Source organism: Sapajus apella, unplaced genomic scaffold (genome assembly GCF_009761245.1).
Source record: "Sapajus apella isolate SASKATOON/1434 unplaced genomic scaffold, GSC_monkey_1.0 scaffold106, whole genome shotgun sequence".
Taxonomy (NCBI): Eukaryota; Metazoa; Chordata; class Mammalia; order Primates; family Cebidae; genus Sapajus; species Sapajus apella.
Window position 1 is genome coordinate 955,484 of NW_022437046.1, and position 24,995 is coordinate 980,478.

Genomic DNA, 24,995 nt, shown 5'->3' on the forward strand with positions numbered 1-24,995 from the left:
TGAGCCTTGAATTCTTCATCCCTAAAAAGGGGACAATAATTGCTACCTCACATAGGGTGATATGAAGAAAAAGTGCAGTAGAACATGTTAAGAGTCACCAAGAACACCACAAACAGTGCCAACTTCTAGCTAAAATGACTGAAAATATGTCTTTAATATGGAGGATTTTTATAATAGTAACTACTAACTTTTTTTCTGAGACAGGGTCTCACTCACCCTGTCACCCAGACTAGAGTATAGTTCATTGCAACCTCTGGCTCCCAGGCTCAAGTGATTCTCCTGCCTCAGCCTCCTGAGTAGCTGGGATTACAGGTGTGTGCCACCACACCCGGCTTTTTTTTTGTTTGTTTGTTTGTTTTGTATTTTTAGTAGAGATGGGGTTTCACCATGTTGGCCATGCTGGTCTTAAACTCCTGACCTCAAGTGATCCGCCTGCCTCTGCCTCCCAAAGTACTGGAATTACAGGTGTGAACCACCACACCTGGCCCTGTAACTAACATTTGATAGTGCTTTACAATTTCAAAGCACTTTTAAAAAATAACAGACGGGGTTGCACTCTGTCACCCAGGCTAGAGTGTAGTGGCATGATCACAACTCACTGCAGCCTCGTCCTCCTCAGCTCAACCAATTCTCCCATCTCAGTCTCTGGAGTAGCTGGAACTACAGGCATGCTCAAGATAAAAAATTGCCTTGCCTAGCTAATTTTTTAGTTTTTGTAGAGTCAGGGTCTCACCAAATTTCCTAGGCTGGTCTTGAACTCCTGAGCTCAAGCAGTCTTCCCACCTCAGCCTCTCAAAGTGTTGAGATTCCAGGCTGAGCCACTGTGCCTGCAATCAAAGCCTTTTCATAAACATCCTTATTTATGCATGCAGCATTTAATGAACATGTGTTATATATACCAGGAAATGGGCCCTGTACAATCCAGTAAAAAAGATATCGGGGGTTTTCCCCTGTTTTACAAAGGAAATAATCTCTCTTGTCTCAAAGAGGTAATTTGACTTACCTGAGGTTACCCAGCTACTAAAACCTCACTTAATCCGGCCGGGCGCAGTGGCTCACACCTGTAATCCCAGCACTTTGGGAGGCCAAGGCGGGCGGATCACGAGGTCAAGAGATCAAGACCATCCTGGCCAACATGGTGAAACCCCATCTCTACTAAAAATACAAAAATTAGCTGGGTGTGGTGGTGCACGCCTGTAGTCCCAGCTACTCGGGAGGCTGAGGCAGGAGAATTGCTTGAACCCAGGAGGCAGAGGTTGCAGTGAGCCAAGATTGTGCCACTGCACTCCAGTCTGGCGCCTGGCGACGGAGTGGGACTCTGTCTCAAAAAAAAAAAAAAAAAAACCCTCACTTAATCCATATTAAGAGTTGTTTGACCTAAAATTTTATGTCTTTTTCACTGTGTCTCTCTCCTTTATGATCAGTGCAAACCCTGGAGAATGGAGCTGTGTGTGTTTTTCAAGACAACACTAGAAAGAAGATGTTTGACGTCTTTCCCTAGCCTGAGAAACCACCACCGCCTGCCTGGCCATAGCAAGGAGGCACAGGCAGGGAAGGACCTTGACCTTCTTCCCTAGGGTTCAGCAGGATTGGTAGTAACCTAGTTAGCTCTCAGGAACCACACAGGCTTGTGCGGTTTATTCAAGCAAATTGCTAAATTGTTCATTAGCTCCCGTCAAAGACAGAATAGTGGCTCCTGATATCAGGGACCCACCCTTGAAGCATTTAAAAGGCTCTGGTTTGGCCAAACACCAGTGGTTTTTGCCTGTAATCCCAGCACTTTGGGAGGCTGAGGGTGGGAGGATTCCTTGAGCCTAGGAGTTTGAGACCAGCCTGGGCAACATTGCAAGACACTGTGTCTAGCCAAAAAAAAAAAGAAAGGCCCTGGTTCATTCAGGAAACCATCTTTCTTTCTGAGTCTAGCTGGGGTCCACCAGTTAGATTGTACACTGTTCTTCATTGGTTCCTAGGGCGCACTATTCCTTCTTCAGGGTCATAGCCTGATCCCACTTTACCAGCACCACACACTTACATCCAACTCAAAGGTACTTCCTAAGTGCCTTTCCCTTCTCCTCCAGAAGAAATTCGTTTCAGAAGAAAATTTATTAGACATCACTTCTTTCATTTTTGGCCTGTGGATAGGAACAAAGCTATATTCAGACTAACCAGGCCCAGGTACAAAAAGCTTGTAGCTCATTCTGCCTCTGATTCATCTCTTGAATTCTGTTTCAAAACAACTAGCCTTCCCTGCCTGTTATCTTCTGAGCATAGCTGTGTTTAATAGTTTTTACTTTAATATGTCTGTAATATGGAGGATTTTTATAATAGTAACTATTAACTTTTTTTCTGAGACAGGGTCTCACTCTAATATGTCTGTAATATGGAGGATTTTTATAATAGTAACTACTAACTTTTTTTCTGAGACATTTGAGGTAACATAGCTGTCTAAGGTCAGCTGTGTTCCTTCTTTGAGGCGAAAACTTCCTTTTTAGGGATCTTTTCCTTGGTCTGAGACCATGAAAATACAAAGGACTAGTTCTTGAGTATTTGGAGGCATTTCTGCAAATTAAGGGAGTGGTTCAAGCTTTGGATAGTAACCAGAGTTGCTCAGTAAGTCCTGAGCAAAGAGCCTGGTGTCCCCATTGATGTGAGAATAAAGGATTCTGGTGATCCAGTGACCACTGAGGCAAGAGTCTCTGTGTCAGCTGCACTAACTTTCTCTTCTTTCTTCAGGTTGGTTTATAAGTGGTTCCTGCTAATCTATAAAATCAGCTATGCCACTGGCATCATTGGCTACATGGCTGTCATGTTTACCCTCTTTGGTCTTAACCTACTATTCAAGTGAGTACCCTTTGCTTTTGTTTTTGCTGGAGTTTGGGGAGGAGTGACTTTTGAGATGTACCTCTTGCCGCAAGTTGTGGTATTAACAGGAGGGACATAACATCCAGGATGGGAGACTTGGGTACTGTGGGGGATGGGAGAGGACAGGCTCTCCATGATTTGTGCTGGCAAAACACAAAGAATGTTTTAATATATACAAAGTCAGAGTCCTGAATCATGTTATATTTTCCAAGGTTTTACATTTTAGTGGAAAAGTCTAGTAACCAAAGTAAGCATAATAATTATTATAACCAGCTATCCATAATTCTATCCCCTTCACAGAGCTGTTTTTTTGATCTGTGTGTACTCTTTATTTGCAACATCCACTCTGCATGAATGGCCTTATGTTCAACTAGGCCAGGGGTTGGCAAACTGTGCCCTCTGAGCCAAATCAGCCCACAACCTGTTATTATAAAATGAAGTTTTACTGGAACATAGTCATGCCCATTCATTTATATATTGCCTATGGCTGTTTTTCCCCTAAAACAGCAGAGTTGAATAGTTGTGATAAAGATTATATGGGCTACAAAACCTAAAATAGTTACCATCTGGCCCTTTATGGGAAAAGATTGCTGACTCTTGCGCTAGGCCATCAACCTACATGACCATGTTGGTTGTCCTACATACAGCTAGCAACAGATTGACTTAGGATACAAAACAAAAAAATACAGGAGGGCAGTGTCTGCAAGTCTTCACAGTAAACTCAGAGCTTAGGTGTGAGGGAATGAGACCACACAGGTGGGTATGGAAGCCACCCTGGCCTAGGACCCCCATTCCCCCAGGAACACATCCAGTTTCAAGAATGTCCCAGTCCAGAGGCATTGTACTAATCACAGGTCATAAGCAGTGTTGTCTGTAATATAGCTGACATTTGACGAGATTTCTACGGAAACAGTTCTAGAAAGTTAACCCATCGATGTTAAGTCCTGTTTCATTGTTGGGCACTTAGGTGGTTTTCAATTTAGTACTATCACAGATAACACTGCTCTGTTGCTTCCTAAGGGTACATTCCTAGGAGTGGAATTCTGGCTGCTGCTTCAGTTGTCATAAGCCTTCCAAAAGACCTCTGTTAGGTTTACAAGTCCTACCACCCTGAATTGAGTTGGATGCTAAGAAGTCCTGAGCTCAAGGCCGGGTGCGGTGGCTCATGCTTGTAATCCCAGCACTTTGGGAGGCCGAGGCGGGTGGATCACGAGGTCAAGAGATCGAGATCATCCTGGTCAAAATGGTGAAACCCCGTCTCTACTAAAAATACAAAACATTAGCTGGGCATGGTGGCGCGTGCCTGTAATCCCAGCTACTCAGGAGGCTGAGGCAGGAGAATTGCCTGAACCCAGGAGGCGGAGATTGCGGTGAGCCGAGATCACGCCATTGCACTCCAGCCTGGGTAACAAGAGCGAACCTCCGACTCAAAAAAAAAAAAAGAAGTCCTGAGCTCAGAGACTGGAGTGTACAGTGAGTCAGTGAGGCAGATGAAGGTGGAAATATGATTTCCTGGATGAAGTACTGGTGGCTGTGGGCTGTGGATCACAAGGAGTCCTAAGCCTAGGACAGTACACTGAAGCTAGAGATGTAGGATTCAAATTTAAGATGATGAATGGGATGATCACTGGCCTCTTCCCCGAGCTTAGTTATATTGTAGGCGGGAGTCTCTTAAAGGAGTTTATTTTAGGACATTTAAAAATAAATTCTGGGCTGGGCTTGGTGGCTAATGCCTGTAATCCCAGCACTTCGGGAGGCTGAGGAAGGCAAGTCACGAGGTCAGGAGATCGAGACCAGCCTGGCCAACATGGTGAAACCCCGTCTCTACTAAAATACAAAAAATTAACTGGATGTGGTGGTGGCATGTGCCTGTAGTCCCAGCTACTTGGGAGGCTGAAGCTGGGGAATCACTTGAATCCGGGCGGCGGAGGTTGCAATGAGCTGAGATTGTGCCACTGCGCGCCCCTTGGGCAATGCAGCGACTCTGATTCAGGGAATAGAAAAATCCTGGCCAGGTGCAGTGGCTCTTGCCTGTAATCCCAGCTGTTAGGAAGGCTGAGGCAGGAGGATTGCTTAAGGCCTGGCTTTCAAGACCAGCTGGGCAACATAGTGAGACCCTCAACCCTTAAAAAAAAAGAAAAAAAAAAAAAAGAAAATTAGCTGGGTGTAGTGGTGTGCACCTGTATCGCCACCTACTCAGGAGGCTGAGGTGGGAGGTTTGCTTGAGCCCAGAAGTCCAAGGCTGCGGTGAGCTATGATCATGCCACTGCACTCCAGCCCAGGTGACAAAGGGAGACCCTCATCTTGAAAAAAAAAAATAAATAAATAAATCCTATTTTATATAGTGAGAGCACACCTATGAAATTCTTTCTTCCAGGGGTAGTATAGGCTGAAAGAATAAACAGCCTCCTGAACGGTTTAGTGGAATTCATCACTGTAGAGGCTTACACATCTTGTCAAAGAAAATAGATATTTCCTGGTAACTCTCTAACCTGTGTGGTTAAAAAATAAAAGTAAAATTAAGATTCTGCATTATGGTTTTTTTTTGTTTTTGTTTTGAGATGGAGCCTTTCTTTGTCACCCAGGCTAGAGTGCAGTGGCGAGATCTTGGCTCATTGCAACTTCTGCCTCCCAAGAGCAAGTTCAAACGAATCTCCTGTCTTGGCCTCCTAAATAGCTGGGACTACAGGCGTGTGCCACCACACTGGCTAATTTTTGTGTTTTTAGTAGAGATGGGGTTTCACCATGTTGACCAGGCTGGTTTTGAACTCCTGACCTCAGGAGATCCACCTGCCTTGGCCTCCCACAAGTGTTGGGATTACAGGCATGAGCCATCACACCTGGCCTCTGCATTATGTTTTATAGATAATTCTTCTGTAATTACAGTTTCTTTTTTTCATTTTGAGACAGAGTGTCGCTACGTCACCAGGCACCAGGCTGGAGTGCAGTGGCGCAATCTCGGCTCACTTTAACCTCCACCTCCCAGGTTCAAGCAATTCTCCTGTCTCAGCCTCCCGAGTAGCTGGGACTACAGGCGTGCACCACCACACCCAGCTAATTTTTATATTTTTAGTAGAGACGGGGTTTCACCATGTTGGCCAGGATGGTCTCGATCTCTTGACCTTGTGATCCACCCGCCTTGGCCTCCCAAAGTGCTGGGATTACAGGCCACCACTCCCGGCTGCAGTTTCTTTTTACTTGCCTAAACTGCACAAAGAGGAAAACAGAATTGTGCTACTGATCAAATTAATTGGTGCAAGATCAGTGATTTCTAGTGAATTAAATATTCAAGGTTCATAAGCAAATGCAACTTTGCATATAAACATAACTTCAAGGAAATACGTATAGTTCTTTGTACAAATATTTTAACAAAGATAATTTTCTATAACAAAGATTTATAGACTCAAGGTTGCAAATTATTGGTCCTTGGAATTATTAAAACAAACCTTCTAATATTATAGGCAAGATCTTTATCCTTCTTGTTAAATAGATTTGGACCAAAATTTAACTTTGATGATATGATATAGAATATTTATATTATGTAGCTTATAATTTTATAGTAACTGCTATGTATTAATAAATATTTACTAATTTTATCTTTTTTTTTCTAAGCCTGTGTTTGACAAGCTGTTTCTGTAAAGGTTCAAATAGTAAATATTTTAGGCCTTATGGGACAATAGGCAAAATCTAGGGTATTATGTAAGTACTTACATAACAAGAGACAAAACTCCTACCCTGTCCCACCCTGCTTGTCTGGGGAAGGGGCCAGGTTTCAGGTAGTGGGCATGATTTGTCTCAGAAGGAGAGGTATGTCGGCCGCTGGGATAATTTTCACTCTCTGCTTTAGTGATACCCAGATTCTGATGTGCCCTTTCCTCCTTATGGATGGCTCAGCTCTTCCAACTTGGGTGACTAGCTGGAGGTGACACAGCTCAGTGAGGCAGCTCACTTAGTGTCTAGCAGCTACCAGCAGTGGAGTCCTCAACATGTAGGTCCCAGTGAGCACAGGTCCTGGGCAGCTGCAAGTCATTGCCACCAGTTAGGGGAGGCAAGGACTAAGAGCAGAGTGAGGAAAAGGGGTACGAGGGGATACTGTAGCTTTGCCTTTGCGGCCCACAGTGCTGGCCTCCTCAAGAGGTGTTCATGGGCCATATAAAAATAGGCAGCAGACTGGATTTGGTCATAGTTTGCCCACACTTGCTCTAGCCTTTAACCTTCTTGCTTTGGGCCCTGCCTTGTGTGTTCCAGAGTAGTAATCTAAAGAAGTTATGTCTCAGGGCGGGTCTTCCTAGCTCTACTGCTTCCCTTGCAGGATCAAACCAGAAGATGCCATGGACTTTGGCATCTCTCTTCTCTTCTATGGCCTCTACTATGGAGTTCTTGAACGCGACTTTGCAGAAATGTGTGCAGACTACATGGCATCTACCATAGGGGTGAGTTCACCCAAGTTCTTAAATAGTGCTTCTTGACACCGCCAAATTTTTCAAGTTGACATCACTTGTTTAATGGAAGAGAAAGGCAGTAAGGGGTGAGATAAGCCACATAAAATCCTTCAAGGTGTGGGTATGCATGGACATTCCTTCCTTAAAATTTGGAAAGCCACACAGTCATACAAAAGAATAAAACCATGTCCTTTGCAGCAGCATGGCAGCTGGAGGCCTTTATGCTAAGCCAGTTAACGCAGGAACAGAAAACCAAATACCTCATGTCCTCACTTGTAAATGGGAGCTAAACATTGGGTATTCATGGACCTAAGGATGGCAACAGTAGACACTGGGGACTACTAGAGGGGGAGCGAGAGGGGACAAGTGGTTGAAAAACTGTCTGTTGGTTACTGTGCTCACCACCTGGGCAATGGAATCATTCATCCCCCAGACCTCAGCATCACACAGTTATACCCGTGTAACAAACCTGCACGTGTATCCCCTGAATCTAAAATAAAAGTTGAAATTATTTTTTAAAACAAATTTAGAAAGCCAAATCTCAGATGTGCCCTAGAATTATTCTCTTTAGGACCATTATAGGAAAGAGCCACTTTATCCACCAGGAAGTTAACATATAGTAAATACTTTTTTCTTTTTTGAGACAGAGTCTTGCTCTGTCACCCAGGCTGGAGTGCAGTGGCACAATCTTGGCTCACAGCAACCTCCGCCTCCCGGGTTCAAGTGATTCTTCTGCCTCAGCCTCCTGAGTAGTTGGGACTACAGGCACCCACCACCATGCCTAGCTAATTTTTGTATTTTTAGTAGAGATGGGGTTTCACCATACTGGCCAGGCTGGTTTCGAACTCATGGCCTTGTGATCCACCTGCCTTGACCTCCCAAAGTGCTGGGATTACATGCGTGAGCCACTGTGCTTGTCCCACTCAGTAAATGCTTTTAAATGCCTGCTATGTGCCTAGACACATAGCCATGTGCCAGAATTACAAAAGTGTACAAAAATAAACATGGTTTTTGCCCATATAGGTTACTCTTTCGGTGGTGGAGAGATGGATGTTAAAATAACAAACACGGATAAAAATAAAATTACAACTTGGATAAGCATTATGTAGGGAAGGTGTTCATAATGCTGTAAACACATGTAGTAGTGTCATTTGACCTAGTCTTGGGGCTCAAAGATGGTGTCCTTGACAAAGTGACTGTGGAGCTGACTTGAACAATGAGTCGGAGTTAAGTGGATGAAGTCTTGTCATGGGAGAAAGTATGGGTGTTTTTGAGGAACTAAGACAAGTATGGTTGTATGACCAAGAAGTGTCTAGAGAAGTAGCGACTAGACCAGAAAAAAGCCTGTGGGCCAAATTAGATTTTGATTTTTATGCTAAAAATACTGGGAGGGGCTTGGCACAGTGGCTCACTTTGGGAAGCCAAGGTAGGCAGACCACATGAGCACAGGAGTTCAAGACCAGCCTGAGCAACATAGATGAGACCCCATCTCTACAAAAAAAATGGGAGAAAAAAAAATTAGCTGGGTGTGGTGGCACATGCCTGTGGTCCCAGCTACTTGGGATGCCAAGGTGGGAGGTCACTTAAGCCCAGGAGTTTCGAGGCTGCAGTAGCTTGATCATGCCACCAAACTCCAGCCTGGGCAACAAAGCAAGATGTTGTCTCTAAAAAGTAAATAAATAAAATTCACAAAGTATATAATAATCACGCAAAGGCACAATAAATGGTGCAGCACGAAAGTGCTCAGTCCATATTGGTTATTGTTTTTGCACTGCACAGCTGTAGGAGTTGCTCCTTACAATTTTTGCTTTGTGAACATTTATTCCTTGATTTAACCACAACCACTACAACAACAGCCACTGTCACTCACTGCTTTGCCAAAAATTGGGGGAAGTTGTCATACTTGTTTTATTAATCTTTAACTGTTATGTGTAAAGCTACATATTTCAACTTTTTTTTTTTTTTGAGACGGAGTTTCGCTCTTGTTGCCCAGGCTGGAGTGCAATGGCGCGATCTCGGCTCACCGCAACCTCCGCCTCCTGGGTCAGGCAATTCTCCTGCCTCAGCCTCCTGAGTAGCTGGGATTACAGGCACGCACCACCATGCCCAGCTAATGTTTTGTATTTTTAGTAGAGACGGGGTTTCACTATGTTGACCAGGATGGTCTCGATCTCTTGATCTCGTGATCCACCCGCCTCGGCCTCCCAAAGTGCTGGGATTACAGGCGTGAGCCACCGCGCCTGGCCTCAACTTTTAATATTAAAAGTATTTCGAGTCTTTTTCTAAGAGACAATTTGGTGTCTCTTAAATAGAGGTTTAGTGATGTCTTTGTAGCAGAAATATGACACGGGAACTGAACTCTTGTTTCTATCAGTTAGCCTGTGATAAAATTGGTTTTGTTATATGTCGTTTAACTTAAAATCAGTTTCCAAGGAACTGTCAGTGAAGTTAAATGTGGACATACTTACTGTATTTGAGAAGTATTTTGGAGGTAAGTTGACAGGACTTAGATATAGTTTGGCTTTGAAGACTGAAGGGAAAAATATGAAGGAGATGAAGGTCTCAAAGCTGACATTTGTGATTCAGCAACTGCTTGAATGGCAGTACCTTTCACTGAGATAGGAAATGCAAGAGGAGCAGGTGGCCATCGTGGAGAGATGCTTAAATATGGGGAAATTAACACCAATCCGAGAAATGCAAGAAAGTATTTCTAAGTTTTTTTTTTTTCCAGAATGGAAATATATCTTTGTTGTTTTGCTGTTTATAAAAGTAATATGTTCTCTTTGTAATTATTTAAACAACACAGAAGTACTCCCTGTCTCAGTGTCATCCCCCAAGACCTCACCCCAAGTAGGAATATTTCCATCACCTTGGGTAACTTTAATCGAGTGCTGTTTAAGGCCAGTGACTTGTTTCTCAGTATCATGGGACTATTCTGATTTTTTCTGTACTGGGTCAAATTGAAAACAGTACATTGGATCACTTTATAGACAGTTTATTAGGTTCCTTTTTGAACAACTGTCTTGTGTTTTACCTTCATTTCCCTCTTATCTATTTGTGTAGACATTGGATCATCCTTTAACCAGTTTACTCTCCAGAAGAGATTTCTAGACCACTTCACCATTTTGACCATTTTGAAGTATACAATTCAGTGCATTAATTACATTTTTGGTGTTATGCAACCATTGTCACTGTCTAATTCCAAAGTTTTTCATCATCCCAAACAGAAACTCTGCCCATTAAGGAGTAACTCCTCATTACCCCTGCCCACAGCCCCTGGTTTACCTGTAATATACTTTCCATCTCTGTGAACATGCCTATTGTAGATATTTCATGTAAATGGAATCACACAATATTTGTCCCTTTGCCTCTGCCTTCTTTCACTTATCATAGTGTTTTCAAAGTTCATTTGTGTATAGAATGTATCATTCCTTTTTATGGCTGAATAGTATTCCGTTGTGTGTGTGCACCGTGTTTGGTTTATTCATTCATCTGTCAATAGCAACTTGGGTTGTTTCCACTTTTTGGCTACTGTGAGTAATGCTGTGAGCATTGGTGTTTAAGTGTCTGTTTAGCCCTAGTCTCATATCTTTTGGGTTTATACTGAGGAATGGAATTGCCTGGTCATTTGGCAATTCTGTGTTTTAACTTTTTGAGGACATGCCAGACTCCTTGCTTTCTTAATTATGATAATGCTTAAGTGAATATCTGTTTGCATGAAGCATTTTTGACACTTCATCTTATTTCTTTAAATTCCTTGAACTGAAATTAGTGGGTCAACAACAGTTTGAGACACCATGCTAAATGCTATCTGAAAGGCTTCAACCTCCTTTGCTGCTGCCACAAATGTCTGAGAATGCCTTTGTCACCAAACCAATATGGCACTTAATATTTCACTCCTTTAAATGTTGGAGAATATTGTTGTCCATTTCTGATGGAACCATAGTCTGGCGACAGAATGGCTTATTTGACACAGCTCCTGATCACCAGCCCCAAGTTCTTCTCCCTCTGATTCCCCTTATCCCTTGGAGATGATCCCTCCCAGTCTACAGTTCCTGTTAATCTAACTTCCCAACTGTCTCTAGTCTGGTCACTTCTCTCCATCTGCCCAGGAAAGATGAGGTTGATTTGACTTGTAAAAGGTGACCTTTTCTAAAGAGTTTTAAAAAAAGTCCTCCTAACTCTGGGCCTCCCCCTGCCACTGTGCCTTCTCTTTAGAAGGCCTGAGGCCTCTGTGGAGCTTCCTACTTTGGCTGCTTCTCACAGCTTTTCCTGTCATTCATTCCCGCTCTTCTTCAGTTCTACAGCGAGTCGGGCATGCCTACCAAACATCTTTCAGACAGCGTGTGTGCTGTGTGTGGCCAGCAGATCTTTGTGGACGTCAGTGAAGAGGGCATCATTGAGAACACATACAGGCTGTCTTGCAATCACGTGTATCCTGCCTCGAGCTCCTGAGCCACGTCTCTCCTGTGACCTGCACACTCCAGTCAGGGAGAGAAAGGGGATGGTCGTGACCCTAGCTGTGCTGTCCAGACCCTTGCATGTAGGAGAGCCACAAGAGGGCCGCCTTCCCTGCCCTTTCCCACAAATCGGAGCCACTCTTATGTAAACAGTGGTTACACTCTGGCTGGGTCCGAGAGGAACCTGAGGCTGCAGCTGGTGAAGCTGTGCTAGCAGACCTGTGTTCGGACCAGTCACAGGGGAAGAGGACCTCTAATGAGATCCCTTAGTTTAGCGTCATATCCCCTATTCTGAGTAACACTTGTAATATTTATCATGTATTCACTTAGCTCCCATTCAGTGCCTCTGTTGGGAGAGCCATGTATCATCTCTATTTTGCCCCATAACAGTCTTGTGAGATGGGGATCATTATCCTTACTTCACATGAGAGGAAACAGGTCCAGACAGAGGGACTTGCCCAAGATTATAGAGCTGATAAAGAGCGAAGCCAGGATTTGAACCTTTCAAAGACTGGCGTGGGGCTGGAGTGCCGCCCTGGCTCCCACCATTTCCCTTGACCAGCAGAGCTCAGCTTTCACGAGTTCTGCATCCGCGGTTGGTGCATCGTGGGAAAGAAGCAGACGTGTCCCTATTGCAAAGAGAAGGTAGACCTCAAGAGAATGTTCAGCAATCCGTATCCTTTGTTGGGGTCATTGTTGGGAGTGGGCTGTGGGAAGAAAGTACTGGTCAGTGTGACCTGCATTTGGGTCGTCCTGGGGCTCTCCCCTCTGCTCCCAACCAGAACATGTTGAACCATGATGGGAAGCTGAGCTGCTAGTCCTGCCCCGTGATACACCCCCAGTCTCCCTATTCTAGGAGTATTGCCTGTTCTCAGCCTCCTTGCAGCCATTGTCACGGATAGATAGATCTGTGGCTGCCTCACACTGGCAGTTCCTTCTTAGAGAAGGTGTTACAGGAGGCCCTCCCTGCATGTTGGTCATGGGGAACTAGGATTTCTCTCTCCACTTCCATCAGGTCTGTCCTGTCCCCCATACCAGTCCCCTCTGTCCTGTGTCCTGCATTCTCTGTGTTCAGCTTTTTACTCCAACGGATAGGCTGTGAGGAGGAAGAGGAGGGGGAGGGCAAAGTTGGGAGTGCTGGCTGAGTAGGAAGTAAGGCTGGGTGGGCCCCTCCAGAAAGCAGTCTCCATTCCTCTAGGCTGTGGAGGAGCTGGAAAGTGGGGCAGACCCAGGAAGCCCCCCACACCCATGCTAGCTCACCCCTGGCAGCTCTTGCACAGAGTCTCTTTAACACACTGACAGCTGGGAGAGGCCTCACGTCATGTATGGGCAACTGCTAGACTGGCTTCGATACTTGGTAGCCTGGCAGCCTGTCATCATTGGCCTAGTCCAAGGCATCAACTACATTCTGGGCTTGGAATAGTGATGAAGAGCATCACTGGAGAACCCACCCCACACGCCGTGGACCTCAGGGCACTCTCCTCCCTGCCCACAAAGAACTCCTGGGTGGGAAAGACTCAAAGGGGTGCTTGGGCCACTCAGGACCCCTCCGGCTATGTCGGACTGGGGAGGGATATGATGGAGAGCCAGCCAGTGGGGCTGTCAGCAGTGCGGGGCTTTTTAAAAGAAAACTATTTTGATGAATATATTTAAAAAACCCTTTTTTATTGTGGAGCATAGGAATTGCCCCCTCCAGGCTTCACCCTCCCCGTCCAAGCGGGGTGGGGGCAGAGCCATATTTTTGGTTTAAAGGAGCCTTTTCATCTCTGGCTGAGAACACTGCTGGGCTCCCAGGTAGCTGAAGGCCTCAGCCCACCCACTCCCTTCTTTGTGTGGGCTCAAGCCTGGTGCACTTAGTAAAGAGCTAATGTACTCAGGCTACTGCTACAGGTGAGTACTGAGGCCCCAGGTGTCTTCCCTCCCCTGCCTACTGTCTGGGACACAGGACAGGTGTTGTGTCTGACTCTGTCTCCCTCTGTTGGGGGGCTATAGGCTAGTTGAGGCAAGTGGAACCTTATCAGTGACTTGTCCAACGAGGGAAGCCTTGGGGCCTCAATTCATTGAAGACTTGTTTTGAGACAACTGGAAGAATCAGCACTGTGGATACTTGCCTGTGTGCAGGGCTGTGGTGAGCCAAGAATAGAGATCATATAGTTGGGTCATGGGGCAGTTGTTGGCAGCTGTGACTGACAGCCCCTTATGCAAACGCATTCTTCAGTGGATCCTTCAGTGGAGTGGTGACACGTGCCAAAAGTCACTCTGCCACACTTCCTGAAAGCCTAAGAGTGCATATGTATGTGCGTGTGCTTGCGTGTGCGTGCTCATGAGTCAGAGAATATGACATGTCAACTTCTCCCTGTGTCAGATGATATGCCCTGGAAGCTGGCAGGGGATTCTCAGGCCAGGGAATATCCCTACATGATTTTTGTCATTCATGGGTCCTCCTTGGGTCTGACAACAGGAGTGGTGGGTGGGTGGGTAGAGGAATAAGGCCTAGGTGAGTACAGGTTTTGAGAAGGGGCTTCTAGGAAGGCCCCAGCCCTGGTCCTTGGCGACTTGAATAAGGTGGGAGGTCAAACATGGGCCTTCAGCATTGGGTTTCTAGGGAATAGACCCAGTAGCGCCTGCCCCTTCAAGGGCAGCAAGAACCAGCAGGATGTTGTCACTCCCGTCTGAATAAAGCTCCGTGAGCTGGGTCGGAAAGCTGAACATTTATCTTGCTTTCTTCTTCCCACCTCTCTCTGGGGTCTCCAGGCGCGTCTTGCCTTTGCTAACCCCCGTCTGAGACCTGAGGGTCTGGGGGTGGTTGGCCCTGCCTTTCTGCTGTTCCCTGCAGTTCCCCTGCTGACATCCGTGGGAGTGGTAGAATGCCGGGCTCTTGTCCTGTGGCCTAAGAGGGCCTGGGGCATCACTGGGCCTGCTTTCAGACTGAGGTTGCTCTATGTTCTCACTGCCTGAGGCCAGTGTCCTGCCACCACCTGCCTTCCTCAGGGCCATACTCAGCCTCGGCTTTTCTTCCCCTGCTGTGGCTTCCCATGATGCCCTGCTGCTTATGCCTCCTCTGGGGCTGTTCCTCTCAGAGAGGGGAATGTGGCTGGTCAAAGGAACAGGGATCACTTCCTTTTACTTTTTTCTCCCACCCCCATGTCAGGCGCAGGTGAGAAGCTGAGACCAGGCTGTCCAGAGCTCTCTTTTCACTCATAACAGTCCTGAATCCCATGACCTCCCCTTTGCCCAACTCTGGTCATGGTTACACTAAGGCAGAGTTCTGTCATCTGTCCCTACCATCCCCCACTGGACTGTATCTTTCAGAAACCCCAGGCAGCCTTGCCTCCTGACCTAACTCCTGGAGATGCTGGTGTTCCTGGGAGGAATTTCCCTTACATCATAGTATTAGAAGCCCTTGGGGCAGGAGGTAGAGGGAGGAATTGAAAGGAGGAAAAACTTGAAATTCACACCTACAAGATGTGACTTGTAGTCTCCTATTGTTTTCTTGTGGAAAAGCCATATTCCTAATTTAGACATAGGAGATCACAACTGTGTTCCTGATGCAGTTCCATCTGGGGGCCTCACTGGCTCTGTCATCAGCCCTCATACCCTCTTGATTACAGGAGTCACAAACCTGAGACACACAGCTCCTGTCTACCTCCTGCTGGGGGTCAGCTCTCGAGCCTGTGTGTCAGTTCCTGGGTTGGCTGTGTGAGTTCTATGGACAAAGGGAAAGTGCTCTCAGTGTGTTTCCTGTGGTGGGTTCACACGCAGCTAGACACAGCCAGCTTGAGTCTTGGAGCTCACGGAGGGGAGCTTCTGGAAAGGCAGGCTCTTCAGGACCTCTTGGGATCCAGGTAGGAGGAGTCTGGGAATACTAGTGAACCTAGACCTATAGCCCCGGCCAGAGGGGCTAGGATGAGAGACCCATGGGTGGGGTACTGGGAGATGCAGCCTACCTTGGGGCTGGTGGCTGGGAGAGTGGGGAGCCTGGGAAAGGCCAGGATGTTGAGCGGCTGGTATGGCTTTGAGCCTGAAATGGTGAAAATGATCCAACTTGGGGTCCCCAGTGCCCAGGAAAATTGTCCCATTGAATATCAGTGTGAAGGTGGAGGAGGAAGCCTGTTCACATGGAAATAAAGACCTGGGTCTGAAGAGGGGAGGTGGACACCAAAGTCCTGACCCTTGGCTGGGACAGAATTGATCCGTGAGAGACTCTCAATCTAGTTCACGCCCTAGGTGACCCTGGGGTGGTGTGGAGGTAGATTAGAGGTCCCAGTCTGGTATCATCTGGAGAGGTAGGGGTCCCAGGAGCTGAAGGTTTCTGAAAACACTCACTTTTAAGGAATTCTGTTTAAAAAGTGAAAGTGAAATAGAGGATGGGGGCAGTACTTTCCCAGAAGGATTGCTTAGGATCCTGCCCTTCCCAGAAGCAGCTATGTGGCTGGAGAGGGTGACTGGGTGACTCCCTGTTCTCTCTTTGGGTCTCATTTTGCCCTCCCTGATGAAGGGGTAAGATTGGATTAGGTAAGCATCTTACCATTTTTGGTCATGAGAGCTGGGGTGGAGGGGGGATTGTCACTGGATGACCCCCCAGCTCTGTTTCTAAGTGCTGAAAGAGCTCCAGGCTATGCTACGGGAGGAAAAGCCAGCTACTGAGAAAACGTGGCAGTGGTTTACGATTCTCCTCCCCCACCTTTCACCAGAGAAGAGGACGTTGTCACAGACAGAGAGCCAAGCTTACCAGCTCCTGACGCATGCATCATGACCATGAGACAGAAGTGGATACCAGGTAGGCCTTGGGGCTGCCCATGGGCAGGGTAGGGTGAGGCCTATGAACAGAATGGAGTGATAGGCTAACCTGGAGCCTTCACCCCAAGGAAAACACCAACCCACCTGGTGCTATTGCTTTAAGAACCTGGACAGATGCTGTGGCTCTGGCTCTATTACAAAGCTTCTCTGTATTCAATAAAGGGGTGGGTGCTGAGGGGCCCCTCTTTTGCTCTGATTCCCTGGCTAGAGCCCAGACATCTTTGGGCTGAAGGTACATCCTTACCTGGGCAGCCCACTCTGTCTCCAGTCCAGATAGAAGCCATGATGCTGAGCGCTCCCAGGCAACCCAGCCACTGACCTGTGACTGTCCTTTCCTCAGTCCCCAGTCCTTTGTGGGTCCTGCTCCTGTGTGCCCACATCATCACTCTCCTGGACAGAGCCACACCTGTCTCACAGACCACCACAACTGCCACTGCCTCAGCTAGAAGCACAAAGGACCCCTGCTCCTTCCAGCCCCCAGTGTTCCCAGCACCAAAGCAGTGTCCAGCATTGGAGGTGACCTGGCCAGAGGTGGAACTGCCACTGAGTAAGGAGCACAGTGGTCGGGGGTAGGCTGTGGGCACAGAGGTTCCCAGGGTTGAGTTGACTCCTGAGCGCCAGCCCCCTTCTGCCATGTACCACCAACTGGGCCAGCTGGGCTGAACCCTCACATTCTCCCTCCACAACCCAGTGTCATGGGCTTGGCGCAGCTCCCAAGATGCTCCCTATCAAATAGGACAGAGAACTCAGATGTAAGTAATGGTCACAGGACCTCTCACAGCCTTGATTGCAGTGGACTCCAAGGCCAGCCCCTCCACCCAGAGCCCACTGGCCTCTAGCCATCTCATAGGAGCAGTAGCCACCCAGCACTGCCTCGGTCACCTGGGCTCCCAAGTCAGAGACTGGGTACTAGAAAAGGTCATCCTGAGGAGACAGACTCAGAAGAGGAGTCATCACATGAACCAAAGACCCTTCCCCATATTCCCCATGTTTAGGGCTAGGGCCTCTCGGAGACAACTGCACTTCCCCTTTAACAGACCTTCCCACCTAGGGGGAGCTGGCAGGGAGGGCACAGCAGAGCAGGCCAGGGAAAGGGCCTGCTCTTCGGGAGGGCTAACTGCTGCTTGTGTCCCTAGATGGAACGCTGACCTTGTCCTGTACTGCCTGCAGCCGCTTCCCCCACTTCAGCATCCTCTACTGGCTGGGCAATGGTTCCTTCATTGAGCACCTTCCAGGCCTGTGGGAGGGCAGCACCAGGTGAGGGTTGCAGCAGCCAGGTGGGTGGGAAGGAGGCCTCCTTCTGTGGCCCGCATGACCTTTCCTTCCTTTCTGCTCCAGTTGGGAACGTGGGAGCACAGGTACACAGCTGAGCAGGACCTTGGTGCTGGAGCAGCTGACCCCTGCCCTGCACGTCACCAACTTCTCCTGTGTGCTCGTGGACCCCGAACAGGTTGTCCAGCGTCACATCGTTCTGGCCCAGCTCTGGGTGAGGAGCTTGAGGAGAGGCCTCCAGGAACAGGAGGAGCTGTTTCCATATGCGGGGAGGAAAGGGTGGGCTCTGCCAGGGCAGCCTCTAAACTAACGTCCAGCATTCCTCAAGGTCAGCCTGAGGAGACAAAAAGGAACTTAGGCAGGGGAGGTGTGGCCTGGGGCAAAGTGATGAGACGCGTCCCTCCTTTCCTTGGCCTGATCCTCGTTTGCCTTCATTTCCCTAGGCTGGGCTGAGGACAACCTTGTCCCCCACCCAAGAAGCCCTGCCCTCCAGCCACAGCACAGGGCCAGCAGCAGCACGACCTTGACCAGAGCCTGGGTCCTACCTACCTACAGTCCTTGACTGCCTGCAGGCTGTACGGGCAAGCAGCACACCCTCTTCTCCTGTGCTTTGGTTTCTTTCTCTCACCAAATTCAAACTCCATTCCCATCTACTTAGGAAATCACAACTTCCCTATAATGCTCCTCCTCTTGCCATTCTCTCCACCCTTCCTAATGTCCTGCTCCTCACACTGCTTTACTGCTCAGAAACCACTGAAACCAAGACTGTCGATGCCTTAGCCTTGCACGCCAGGGCCCTGCCTACATTTCCCATGGGACTTTCCGGAGGCTTTTCCCAGACAGCTCCCACTCCCATGCCTCTGCTCATTTGGTCCCACCTTCCTCACCACTCCAACAGGGGAACTCTCAAGCCTGGGTGAAACACCGCCTCTTCAGTGAAGTCACCCGCTTTCAGCTCTGGCTATTCTGCAGACTTCAGTCTTCATGCCGTATTTGGTTATCTTCCCCCCTTCACTCTAATGGACTGTTCCAGGGAAGGGATGGGGACAGCGGCTGCTTCAGATCCACACTGTATCTCTGTTATCCCCACATGGGTCCTCATAAAGGATTATTCAATGGAGGCATTCTGACATCTGTTCATTTAGGCTTCAGTTTCACTCCCAGGAACTTTGCCTGTCCCAGGAGGGAGTATGGGAAGAGAGGGACTGCCACACAGAAGTGAAAGACAAAACCACCTTCAGGGGAACACAGGCCCTTGAAAAAGAAGAGAGAGAACAGCCCATAATGCTCCCCAGGAGCAGAGGCCAGTAATGGAGAGTGGGAAGCCTGGAAAGAAAGATGTGGCCCCAGGAAAAGGGATGAGAGGAAGGAGGTGGTCTGGAAGACTCAGCGGGGACAAGGTAGGCTCCAAAGAACCTGGATTTCCCCCCTACCCTTTCCCACTTAGATCAAGGCAACTCAGTACTCAAGGGAGAAAAATAGACTTTATTTACAAGTAATAACATTTAGAAAAGATCCATCCCTGGCCCTTAAAAACCTTCCCATCACTCCATAATCCCACCCCAGTGCAAGTCTGGGGAAGGCAGGGTGTGAGCTGCCGCTGAAGGCTATCCACCCCACTCCTGAGCCACAGGGCCCATCCGTGCTGGAAAAGGGCATCCTCTTGCAGGTGTTCCCACCAAGTCAGACCCGGTCCTGGACTTCAAGAGTGAGAGCTCCTGCTAGGCCCAGCCACCGGGAGAGCAGGAACCAGGGCCTACTCCTCCTCTGGTCCCTTCTAGATCCAGAGGCTGAGAGGAAGACTGGCTAGGCCCAAGGACCAAGCCATCAGCCTCAAATCTGGTTGTGATGGAGAAGTGACTGCTCTAAGAAAAAACGAGGCAAGGTAGGGAGAGCACCCACACTGTCCATGCTCCAGGCTTCCTGGTCCAGCTCTGAGAAGGTGCCAGTGAAGGTCCAGGGACCAGGCCAGGGTGCGGGCAGACATTACTGTCTCTAGGGGTTTGGCTACTGTTGGCCTGGGAGCTGAGAGAAGGCACTGAGAGGGACAGTAGAAGGAAGACCAGGTGAGGTCAACATCGGGGACACAGGTGGGGCCACTCTCTGGTACTAGCCCTTTAGTGCTTTGCCTGAAAGAGACACAGACACATGGCCAGATAAGAACTTGGGATGCCAGCCTGCACCCACTGGCTTGGAAGACCTCTTCCTGCTCCCATCCTTTGTGACCCCCCGGGTTATCAGTTGCTGGCTATGCCTGAGCAGCTCTGGGTGCTCTCCATGAGAATGGGGCCATTTGTCTTCTCTTCTTAATAATCAGTAGCTACCAGGACAGGGACACCTTTTACCTCACCACCCTCCAGCCACCTGGCGTGGCCCTGTCTTGGATGCTGCTCCTTGGAGCGGTCTGGGGGTGACCACGCTCTCATTGGGCCTCCCTCCCCCATCCTGCCAGTGCCTCTACCTTGCCCTTGGCTCGAGGGGTGGCAGCAATGGCAGCAGCAGTGGCAGCGCTGGCTGTGGTGGTAGCAATGCGCGGAGAGCGGCGGGTTCCACTGCGAGTGTTGGGGGAAGCTTTGGACAGGGCCTTCTTTGAGGTCCCCCGCCGCAGAAGGCTGTTCCCTAGCTTCTTGGGTGTGTTGAGGATGCTGAAGGCCATTGACTGGCGCCGGTCAGCCTGCAAGGAAGGGCTGTCAGACTAGGAGAGCTAATGCTGCCTTCCCAGGCCAGCCCGCTGCGCCATGCTCTGCCAGCAAGGTCCCACCAGGGCATCGCTTCATTCCTCCCAGCCCTGGCCTCACCTGTTTAGAAGCTGGAGCCACTTTCTTCTGGGCCTCAGTAGTGCTCTGTTTGCGCCCTTCATGTCTGTCCCGGGGAGTCATGGGGCGTGGGAAACAGCTGGTGGCCTTCTTAGACTATGAGGAAGAGGACAGTTAGGCAGACACTAGCAAGAGGAGTCACATCTGAAGCCAGGCGTCTTGTTCTCTCAGAGCTGAGTGGACCTTGTAAGTCAACTTGTGCAACCTGCTGCCCTCCCCAATTCTGAGCCAGAGGGCTTCCCTTCCCAGCAGTTCCCATCCATGCCCTAGGCCCTTGGAGAGCGGGGGGTGGGGTGTGGACAGGAAAGGCTCCCTTTGGTCCATGGTGAGCTGGACCTGACCTGGGCACAGTGCTGGAGCAACACCCAGGAGCCACTGCGCCTACCTCAGGAGTGCCAGGGCCCTGGTGGGGCTCTAGGGAGACCCGTTTGCGCTGCTGTCGGGTGGTAATGCCAGTGCTCTCTGCTATCTGGATTGGCTGCATGCTGGCTCGGCGCAGGGTCTCCTGGGGGTCTCCAGTTTTCATCTCCTCATCTGAGATGGTGGCCAGGCTCAGGGAAGGCTGCATTAGTGGAAGAGGTGGTCAGTGGACTGTAGCTGTATAGATATGGAGCAGGACCTGGGGCTGTCCCAGAACTCTGCACTCACCTGACACTTAGAGTAGGTGGACCCTTCCTACCTCACGAGGTCTCCCTTCTTGTTCTACTTTCTACATACGCCCTGAGCGAATGGCTACAAGCAGTGCAGTCCTAATCAGATTCCTCTCTGAGCTCTTGCCCACCCCCAGGGACTTCACTCCCGAATGCCCTCCCTGCAAGCATGAGGTCATCCTCCCCCCTCCTCGGGCTAGTGCTCAGGCTAGATCAGCAGGTGGGATTTCAAGGGAGGGCAGGGATGGGAGGCCCTGCACAGTGACCCTAGGGCTCACCCTGGCCTCCAGGGGATAGGAGGTCTTCAAGTGTGGTGGGCACACTCGGTTGCGCTGCTGCAGCTCTGCAATCCGGTTCCAGTCGTCCAGCTGCTCAGGCTCATCCTGGCAAGTGCCCATGTAGAAGCTGTTTCTTCCTGTGGAGGGCAGGGAAGTTGGCAGGTCGCCTGCTCACCCTGGCATGTTGCCAGCCTTTGCTGCCACCTACCCCATAAATTTTAAGCCAGAGTCTGATTCAGTGCCGCAGGTGCAGGAGTAAGGTACACAGACTATTTCTATGCTAGGGGTTTGCTCACCACCTTCTCCCTGGAGAGGGCAGAAGAGGTCACACGCAGAGGCTGCTACTACATCTTATTCACACACCAAGGCTTAGCACCCAACACCCGGAGGAACAAAATAAGGAATTTATTCCCAAGGGCTCTCTGGTACCCAAAGGGCAAGAGCCTCCAGGAAGAGTCCAGCCAGCCTGACCTTTCTAGCAGCCCATCACCACCTGAGAAGGGCACAGAGGACTCCCCAAGATTGTGCTGGGAATCCCAGGCCCTTAGTGAGCATCCCTGGTTCACTCTGGCTAAGAGTGCCCAACACAGCCAGCCCTGAAATGGACAGGTAAGGAAGGCCCTTGAGGCTGCAGGAAGGAGGGGCTACTGGGCAGTAGCAAGGAGGCCAGCCTTGGATTTTTAAAAAATTTGCCTCTTTTCCCTGTGCCACGATCTACCTTCCAGTCTAATTTTTGGGTATAGTAAGTCCCTGTAGTCCCCTCACCTGGAGGGCCCCCACTGGACACCCCAGCTTGGGAGCGACGAGCAGAACTGCGAGTGGTGGGGCGGTAGCCAGGCAGGCTAAGCAGGGCTGAGTTGCCATAATCGGGAGAACCCAGGCGGGCTAGAGACTGAGTAGAGGAGGTGGCTCGCAGGCCAGCCTGGGATGCAGGAGCAGACCGTGTGCTACAGAAGGATGAGTTAGCGCTCTCAAGCTCTTCCACATCTAGCTTCTGGAAAAGAGAATGAACCTGTTGCAGTGGGGTGGACTCTGGCACTGTAAAGAAGCTTCCTGTTCCCTCCCAAAGCACCCAGACTCCATGGCACATCCTCCCAACTGCTTTGCAAAGGACCTTAACGTGTCTGTCTGCAAGAAATGGACCTTACTGACAGAAGCCCTCACAGGGTGGAGCTGATGTTGTCAAGACTCTTTTCTATGCATTTTTTTCATCAAGTCTATTCACAGTGCTTTAAGGGAGGGAATGCAGAGTGTTTATCAGCCCATTTTAGAGGGGAAGTGCAAAGAGAAATGAAGTGACTAGCCACAATCACACTGCTAGGAAGTATCAGAGCTGGGGCTGGGCCCCATGTCTCCTGACTAGTCAGGCTCATCCCACAGCCTCTGCCGTCCCTCAGTCCAAGCTTCCAGGGCACAGACCATCTTCTAGAACTTCCCCAGCTTCCTGGTAGCAGGGGACACCCTGCACACACAGGTCCTCCCTGTTGTACCAGAGGCCTCTTGCCCCTCCTCCCAAACCACCTCTTCAAGATGTGAAACAAAGGCAAGAGCCTGCAGCCTGGCAGGCAGTCCACTGTGCAGCGACAATGCCTCTCAGCTGCATGGGGCGTTCTGGGAGGCACAGGACGGGCTGCAGCTTTGCCATGTTCTCTCCCTTCACCCTGCACAGTGCTATGCATGAAGAGAATGCATGTAGAGTCGAGGTAGGAATCTAATCCCAGCCCTGACCTTTTCTTCAGAAGAGGCCCTAACCAAGTCACTGCCCTTTTTAAGACCCCATGAACTGACTGCTTATCCCTGCCTGCTCCTGACTGAACGTCTGATGCAGACACCCTTGAGAGGAAGTGGGAATTGCCACCCGCAGCCCCCATCCCCCATTCTGGCAGCCTGACCTTGGTCATGGTGATGTTGATGATCTGTGTGGTGCGCCGACGAGCAGAGCGGGTCTTACGACCGGAGTCCAGGAAGACGTCTCCTAGGGAGTCCAGGCTGCTCTCCAGGGGCGCCTGACTCCGCGCAGGGATGGGTGTGAAGTAGAGACTCTCCAGGGATTCTACCTTGGGCGGCAGGCGCTGGGAGATGGGTGAGGCTGGTTCTCCAGGGACGCTGGTGCCGTCTGGCTGGGTACGAGGCAGCTTGCTATGGAAAGGAATCCTGATAAGGAACAGTCCTTTGGGCTAAAGTCATTTTGTCCAGCCCTTTGCTCCAAAGTGACCATTTCCCATACTTACTACAAGCAGATGAGGTCAAGCAGCCCATCTCTCTGATTTTTCAGAGGTACCAAGGAAAACCATTGACCTGGACTCTTCTTTCCGTCCACTCCCCTGGCTTTTCCTAATACCTCCTCATAGTGGCAACACCCAGACCCAGATGTTCCTACCAGACGCCCATGGCTGCTCCACAGCAAACATGTCCCAATCTAAGCCTACTTGTCTTCTTCCTCCTGCATCTCCCATTTCAGTAGGAGATGAGTAGGAGCACCCTCCACCCAGGCCCCCAAGCCATGAAAATGGGTATCATCCATGTTGTCCCACTTGGCAAGCCCAATTACCAAGCTTCCTGAACAGCTCTCCTAACCACACCCCCTCCATGCTCATGTCCTTTCCCTGGTCTGCCTCATCTTCTCTCACCTAGACTCATCATGGCACTGAGAGAGGCAGGAGAGTGGTGACAAGCAAGGACTCAGGCCAGGCTGCCCAGGGTCAAACCCCGGCTCACCACTGGTGGACCTTGGGCAAGTGACTGGCCCTCTATGCCCCAGATTCATCTGTTAAAGAAGATAATAAACCTACCTCAGAGGGTTGTTGGGGGATAAATTAGGTATAATTGTTATGAGTGCTTTATGTCTAGCACAAAGTAAGTACAATGTAAGTGTTTAATTAAAAACAGTATGTTTTTCCAGTCTTCTATACTAGCTATTAGAATAATCTTTTTAAGATGCAAATTAACTATGAACTCTTCAGTTTCAAATTCTTCCAAGGTTCCTTTTTTCCTCCCCTTAAACCTTTCAATTACGGCCACCAAGATTTTCTCAATGCCTTTGGGATCAAGTCTAGTAGCCAGTCTCCAATGGGAAAGTGCAGATAGCCCTCTAGGATCCTGGGCCTTCCTGGCCTCGCACCTCAGCCTGGTCAGGCTCTTTCACAGCCTCTGCTCACACTGCTCTCCTCTGTCAACTGGCGCACACAGCTCTGATGCTTTCAAGACTCAGCAGTAGTGACCACAGCTTCCATGAAGCCTTTCTTGACCACCTTCTTTTTATTCCAGCTGTGCCCTAAATAGACATCTGGCATAATACCTGTTTTTCTTCTTCTCTAAGAATAAATTTAGATCGTATCTTATTTATCTCACTAGGATACAGCCTGGTCAATGATAGGCACGCTATAAAACAACAGACATAGGGACGAAGGGTGCC

The 24,995-nt window shown here is 49.2% G+C and overlaps 3 protein-coding genes across 15 annotated transcripts in view; 2 read left to right on the forward strand and 1 right to left on the reverse strand.

Moving 5' to 3' along the window:
- The window catches only part of RNF121 (ring finger protein 121), a 68,697-nt gene extending 54,224 nt beyond the window's left edge, over positions 1-14,473 (forward strand). For both annotated transcript variants that reach the window (XM_032258939.1, XM_032258940.1), the window contains 5 exons: positions 2,734-2,841; positions 7,175-7,295; positions 11,604-11,737; positions 12,337-12,438; positions 13,067-14,473. In XM_032258939.1, the coding sequence (XP_032114830.1) occupies positions 2,734-2,841; positions 7,175-7,295; positions 11,604-11,737; positions 12,337-12,438; positions 13,067-13,187 (586 nt within the window). In that variant the 3' untranslated portion in view covers positions 13,188-14,473. The remainder of the gene's footprint in view (positions 1-2,733; positions 2,842-7,174; positions 7,296-11,603; positions 11,738-12,336; positions 12,439-13,066) is intronic.
- Positions 14,474-14,818: 345 nt separating this feature from the next.
- On the forward strand, positions 14,819-23,753 carry IL18BP (interleukin 18 binding protein). Of its 4 annotated transcripts, XM_032258950.1 has the most exons (9): positions 14,819-15,609; positions 16,459-16,544; positions 16,905-17,111; positions 17,256-17,316; positions 17,735-17,821; positions 17,903-18,050; positions 18,280-18,390; positions 21,240-21,245; positions 23,743-23,753. In XM_032258950.1, exons 1-7 carry the CDS (start codon positions 15,473-15,475, stop codon positions 18,361-18,363), a joined length of 810 nt encoding a protein of 269 aa, XP_032114841.1. In that variant the 5' UTR covers positions 14,819-15,472; the 3' UTR covers positions 18,364-18,390; positions 21,240-21,245; positions 23,743-23,753. The 4 variants fall into 4 exon arrangements, with proteins under 4 accessions (XP_032114841.1, XP_032114840.1, XP_032114842.1 ...); XM_032258949.1 differs by lacking the exons at positions 21,240-21,245; positions 23,743-23,753 and having other exon boundaries at positions 18,280-18,591; XM_032258952.1 differs by lacking the exons at positions 21,240-21,245; positions 23,743-23,753 and having other exon boundaries at positions 15,467-16,213; positions 18,280-18,591.
- Positions 19,302-24,995, reverse strand: part of NUMA1 (nuclear mitotic apparatus protein 1) — a 77,005-nt gene continuing 71,311 nt past the window's right edge. For all 9 annotated transcript variants that reach the window (XM_032258924.1, XM_032258928.1, XM_032258922.1 and 6 more), the window contains 7 exons: positions 23,473-23,719; positions 22,346-22,574; positions 21,581-21,717; positions 21,038-21,214; positions 20,635-20,748; positions 20,298-20,510; positions 19,302-19,965 (listed from right to left, as the gene is read on the reverse strand). In XM_032258924.1, coding sequence (XP_032114815.1) covers positions 19,954-19,965; positions 20,298-20,510; positions 20,635-20,748; positions 21,038-21,214; positions 21,581-21,717; positions 22,346-22,574; positions 23,473-23,719 — 1,129 coding nt within the window. In that variant the 3' untranslated portion in view covers positions 19,302-19,953. The remainder of the gene's footprint in view (positions 19,966-20,297; positions 20,511-20,634; positions 20,749-21,037; positions 21,215-21,580; positions 21,718-22,345; positions 22,575-23,472; positions 23,720-24,995) is intronic.